General features: G+C 34.3%; 1 protein-coding gene across 1 annotated transcript in view; it reads right to left on the bottom strand.

Annotated features, from left to right (window-relative positions):
• Btbd8 (BTB domain containing 8) overlaps positions 1-6,245 on the bottom strand; it is a 91,211-nt gene that overhangs the window by 34,074 nt on the left and 50,892 nt on the right. The window contains exons 6-7 of the mRNA XM_010644931.2: positions 2,703-2,783; positions 1,089-1,185 (exon numbers count right to left, since the gene is read on the bottom strand). Of these exons, the coding sequence (XP_010643233.1) occupies positions 1,089-1,185; positions 2,703-2,783 (178 nt within the window). The remainder of the gene's footprint in view (positions 1-1,088; positions 1,186-2,702; positions 2,784-6,245) is intronic.

Raw genomic sequence — 6,245 nt, 5'->3', positions numbered from 1 at the left:
AAAAAAAATATATATATATATATATATATATATATATATATATATATACGTTAGAAATTACACACACACACACACACACACACACACACAAACACACACACAAATATATACATGGTTTAGATCTAGATGTCCCCCCAAAGCCTCATGCAGTTATAGGTGGCTTTTTTAGGGGTGACTGAATGTAGAGTTAAAGTGATACTGGGATTAAGAGCATGTGATTACTAGACTAGTACACTGATTGATTTGGCACTGCCCTAATCCCAGTTGTATGGATAAGTTAAAAGGGGCAGAAAGATGCTGTTAAGGTTCCCTTCTTGCTCTTGCTACCGTATGGGAGCCATGAACTATTTCTCTTCTGTGACGCCCTTCTGCCATGGGCCACTTTGCCTTGGAGCCAGGTGATTATGGTCTGAAACCTCTACAAACTGTGAGCTAAATAAACCCTTTCCCCTATATCTTTGCATGTCAGGTATTTTTCTCAGCAATGACAGAAAAGTAACTGAGACTATATATATATTCAAAAGTATATTAATTAAAATAAGTAAGGCAAAAATTTTTTTGTAAAGCATAAAATCTTAAGGATCGGGTTAATGAAAATAGAAGCTTCTCTCAAATATCCATCACCACAGTAATACACATCAAGAGGGCATGGAATTCTATGATCACCTTATGTAATTAAGCATACACTAAGATGGTACAGTGGACCCCTGACTTATGAACTTGATTGGTTCCCAAGGGCTAGCTGTAACTAAGTCAATACAGCTGAGATCTGGAAATTTACTTGATAAACACTATATATAAGAAGAGGCAGGTGAATCTTCCATTAACCTAATTAACTCAAGTTGTTCATATGTCAGGCTGGTGCTAACTTGAGGGTCCACTCTACTAGGGATTTGTCCTTGACTTCACTGTAATTTAGATGCTGATGGCCTTTGCTGATGTGTGGCTCTTTCAGGGCCTCCTATTAGTTAAATAGATTTAGCATTTTTAATATTTTTAAAGTACTATTACTACCAAAGTTAAAATCTGAAAGTAAATAATGGGTTATTTCAACCACTAGGCAAAGATTTCTGAGACTCAATATTTACCTTCTGAAAGAAATTACAGTAATCTCTTCTTAAAATGTAGATTGCTACTTCTTTTAATCCTTCTAGTCCATACATATCAGCGATACTGAGTATCTGACTAAAATAAAAATAGATGTACTGTTAATTCTCAAATTTAAAAAATTCAAAGTATAAGATATAATTTATTGATAATCTGTTTAGAAAATCTGTTTAGAAGAATAACCTGAATTATTTTATACTAACATTTTGTTTAATTTAATAAGCATTCTTTATGGATTATAAAAAGGATGTAGGCAAAAACTGAAAGCATTGACTCATGATTTATTTAGTGGTGAATAACAAGAAAAAAGTAAATTTGGAGATGTTTCAAATCTCCCTCATTTGCTCAGTTGACATACAGAACAAATCCCAGGAAACTGCTTTGAAGACTATACATGTTACATAAATCTTGCAACAAATTTATATAATGAGAGTTTCAGAGGGAATTCATTGATGCTTAGCCTATCAAAAATCCCTAGGCTGGGGATTTGGCTCAGTGGTTCTGCTGCTTGCCTTGCAAGCGCAAGGGCCTAAGTTCGATCCCCAGTACTAAAGAACAAAACAAAACCTAAAAATGTCTCTGAGCTTAGAGACAGTATCCAATCACCAGAGAGTTTGGCTAGTATTTTCAAGTACTACACATATTTTAGCTATGCAGGAAACGTACAAGCCTTGAAAGCAGAATTAAAAACTCATGTAGGTTACCAGGGGTTAAATCTTTAATATTTAACCCCTGTGATCCATGATATGTTCTCCCAAAAAACATATTCATTTAGTTTGACATTTAAAGAACCTCTACGAATTGTTAAAATTGAAAGGTATATTTCATTTATCTGATGTTAGAATATAATGGAAAAGAAGAACAAGAGAGAATTTTACTCTAGTAGAATATGAAAAGCTTAAATGGTATTTCACTACATAATACATAAGAATCACATAATTACTGGTCTTTAGGATACATTTATATCCTTTTTAAAAGTTTTAAGGTTTTTCTTTTGATGTTTTAAAAACACTCTAAAATTTAAAAATAAAGTAGTAAAATAATATTCAATTTTAGATAAAATACTGGTTAATGGATTCCAAGTTTGAACTCAGCCTGGGCAACTTAGGAAGATCCTATCTTGAAAGGACAGGACAGGATAGGATGGGATGGGACAGGCATGGGGACAGGGACAGGACAGGGCAGGAAAGGAGAAAAAAACAAAAAAAAAGGCCAGTGAAATAGCTCAGTGGGAGAGTGTTTGTCTAATGTGCATGAGGCCCTGGGTTCAACTCTGAGTAGTGCAAAAGAAAGAAAGGAAGAAAAGGAAGGAAGGAAGAAAAGGAAGGAAGGAAGCAAAGAAAGAAAAAGACTCTTCTAACAATTTAAGTCTAATGAAGAGCTTTCTTTATCATATTACTATTAGTTACTATGTCATATTTTATTCTAAATAAGGTGACATTATTTTTAGATATTCCTTAAACACACTCAAGATAACACAAAATAGATCATAAAATTTGGGGAAGCTTCTACTTCATTGACACTGCAATATAACAAAGCAAAACATGTAAAATATTAAGAGTTTATATTTAAACTTATTAAAAAGTAATACATACCCAACGTTAGCTTTGTCTGGAAAATCCAAAGTTCCTCCATAGATAAAATGCATCATAACATTCATTTCTACATGGTTTATACTGCAAAACAGAACAAAACTCAACTCCAGAAATAATTAAGATTTATATTCTGTTGTCTCAAACTTTTAGCCAAGATAAAGTTCTAACCTATATTGTTCAAACAGCATCAATGTACATGTATCATTCAAATGAAGCATGCTTGTGGATTTCCACATGAATTATAAAATACTATTAGTATATTATCAAATCACTGATGATTTATCAAGCATCTTTTTCTATAGACTTTTAGAGTTGATGAGAGTTTAGAGGTCACTATTTAATCTCTGACTCACTGGAGGTGTACCTCAGTGGTAGAGTAACTTGCCTAGCATGGCCCTGGTTTGATCACGAGCACCACAAAAAGAAAAAGGAAATCCTTTCCTCAGATTCTTTCATAAACAGCCTCTGGTCTTAAAGTTGAACTGTATTACTAGAAATATTCTTGCAGTATATATTTCCTTTTGTCTCACATCTTTTTTTATTAGTACACAATGCTTATACAAATTAATGAATTTAATTTTGGCAGACTACTTTGATCATTTCCTCTCCTCTGCTCCCTAGGCTTTACATTTTTTGGAGGTTTAATGCATATATTTTGATTATATCCATCCCCCTACTCTCCACCCCTGTGCTATATACAATTCTTGATTTGTAATACTTATCACAGTGATTCTAGCTTAGCTAATGACCTCATTATACTACTGAAAAAGTAAAGACATAACTTAGGAAATATTTTGGAGTGGTAATTTTTATGACCAACTGACTACTATATCTTAAATTCTAAATTTATGACTTCTGCTATGGTTTGAATATGGTTTGCTCCCTCCAAAACTGAATCTGAAGTTTAATCCTCACTATAAGACATTGAAAGTTAGGACTTTCAAAAAGTGATTAGGGCTCTGCCCTAAGGAATGTATCACTCCATTCATATAAGTATGGATTAATGGATTACCTCCAGAGTGGCTCTGACATAAAAGTAGTTTGGCTGTCACACTGGGTTTCTGTCATCAGTAAGAGAGCCATCATAAGATGTGGATCATCAGACTTGGAAAGAACCATCACCAAAATAAACCTTTTTTCTCTGTAACTTATCTAGTCTGTAATACTGTGTAATTAGAAGCAGAAAAAGAACTAAGCTATCTCCTTCCTCCTCCCCATCCCAAACTCCGTCTTCTGTTATTTCTACTGTGTTGACAACACTGTCACATGCTAAGTTGCATTTTGTCCCACTCTCTATTCCTTTGTATGAAGGGGAACAGTTTATCAGGCTGGTGAAAAACAACCCACTGGATGATCTAAAGATGAGAGGTAATTTTATTTCTCCTTTCTTGCTGAACCAGTGAAAAGAAATGACAGGGGGAAAACTGCACCTGCTATGCAGAATTACATTTCTTCAGTGTGCTGATTTAATGGATAGAGTAAGCAAATCAAATTGGATCTTCTATTAAAGCTCATTCTACTGTTTTAACAGTTTTTAATAATAATAAAGGAATTGTTTTCTTACTTCATCTGCTGATTCTTCTGAACAGGAAGTATGCTACTTCTTAAGCCCTACTGAAAACTCTCCCAGACATTATTCATCTAGATGTCTAAGTCAGGACCTCAGATTTATCTTATCCTTTCCCTCTATAGGCTGTCATTTATACCTTCAGAATTTCTCTTTAAGTATCAGGGATCAAACATGGGACCTTGGGCTTGCAAGGCAGGCAGCACCACTGAGCTAAATCCCTGGCCCAAGAATCTCTTGAATTCACCCTCTGTTCTCTGATTCCCTTCTCACTTGGTTCACTCATTCATTTTACCCCACCTGAACTAATCCTTGCATATAGATTTCCTTCCTGAAATTCTTTTTCTTGTATTCTCACACTGCTATTTAAATAGCTTGTTAAAATACAAATCTTACTTAGTCTCCCACTTCTAACACTTCACCTATTATTATTATTATTACTTTTTTTTTTTTTTGAGACAGGATTTCACTATGTAGTTGAGACTGACCTGGAACTCAATGTGTAGCTCAGGCTGGTCTCGAACTCACAGTGATCCTCCTGCCTTAGCCTCCCAAGTGCTGGGATTACAGGCGTGTACCACCATGCCTGGCACTTCACCTATTTTCTAAAGCCCATAGGAAAAAAGTCCAAATTCTGTAGCTTGGTTTAATACTTTATCATCTAAGCTCCATTTTGCCCTCTCTAGTAGCTGTTCCAAGATAAATGAATATACTCATATTCTATACCTGAATTACTTTCCTTATACATCCATGCCTTAGCAATATTTTTCATTATCCTTAAAATGTTCTCCCTCTCCACTTAGTTCATCTTTGACACATAACACATATGGCTCTTTACCTTTGATTTTTTTTCTTAACGCTCACAATGCAGAAACAAAAAAAATATTTTCTTGCTGTCTGAACAAATGTTTTACTAAGCTGCACTCTTATTATGTTGTAAGTCATTTATATTTTTACTAAAAGTGTTTAAAAAGACATGATCAACTGACCTAGAAGAACAAATTATTCCAAGAGCCCACAGTTTAAATGGATAGACTTAAAGCACTATTCCAACTAAAGGTAACAAGGATAAAAACCTATAGGAGATGAAAACATCACATGTACTTGGAGTCTGAAAGAAAAACAGAAGAGAAGACAAGGATCTAAGACCAGAAACCAATCACTCACTTATTCTATAAAATTTCCATGCCTTCTAATGTTTCAGGTTCCTAAATGTGTGGGGTAAGGTAACATAGAAATCCATTTATTCATCCATTTTATCATCTGTCCATCCATTCACATTCACTATTGAGTAATAGGTTCTATTCTAGACCTTGGGAATATAAGAGGCTTATATTCTAGGAGAATATGAATAATAAATACGTAAACAAATACATAAAGAAAGCAATGTGGATAGTCAAAAGTGCCCTGAAGATTACACAATAGCTTTTAGGCAGAAGGAATAACAAGTACAAAACCCCTAAGGTGTGCATGAGCTTGCTGGGGAAAAGACCAACAAGAGTTTGGGTTTAATTCAAATTGTGACAGGATGACATGGAAGCATTTTAGTCAGAAGAGATATATGATTTATATGTCAAAAGATCATCCTACAGGCTCAAAACAACCCCAGAAATCTTCTAAGAGAAAATCCAAATTTATGCTCCAAAGTTAATGCCACCACTGCAGAACTTTTACCTATGAAAACAGAAATATATAGAACTATAGAAGTGTTGGCTATAGCTCAATTTCCATTTTAGTATATGAAAAAAGTTTCCCTTCCTCTTACTAGGATAATTTCCTTCTAATTATAGCCTTCTAATTCCCAGCTCCAGGGCATGGCTGGAAACAGGATAATAAAACTCTAACGTTCCCATCTCAATTTATTAAAAGCTATACCTCTTGAAGAATATCATATATATTATATCTCTGAGTCAATAACATTAAAAGCACTGTGCTTTTTTCTGTAAGGGCACAAAGGATTTCATATATGTATATAT

The sequence above is a fragment of the Fukomys damarensis genome, unplaced genomic scaffold, assembly GCF_012274545.1.
Source record: "Fukomys damarensis isolate Sample0158 unplaced genomic scaffold, DMR_v1.0_HiC HiC_scaffold_33, whole genome shotgun sequence".
Lineage (NCBI taxonomy): Eukaryota > Metazoa > Chordata > Mammalia > Rodentia > Bathyergidae > Fukomys > Fukomys damarensis.
Note: the sequence above shows the minus strand (reverse complement) of the source record. Positions and strands in the feature narration are given on the sequence as shown.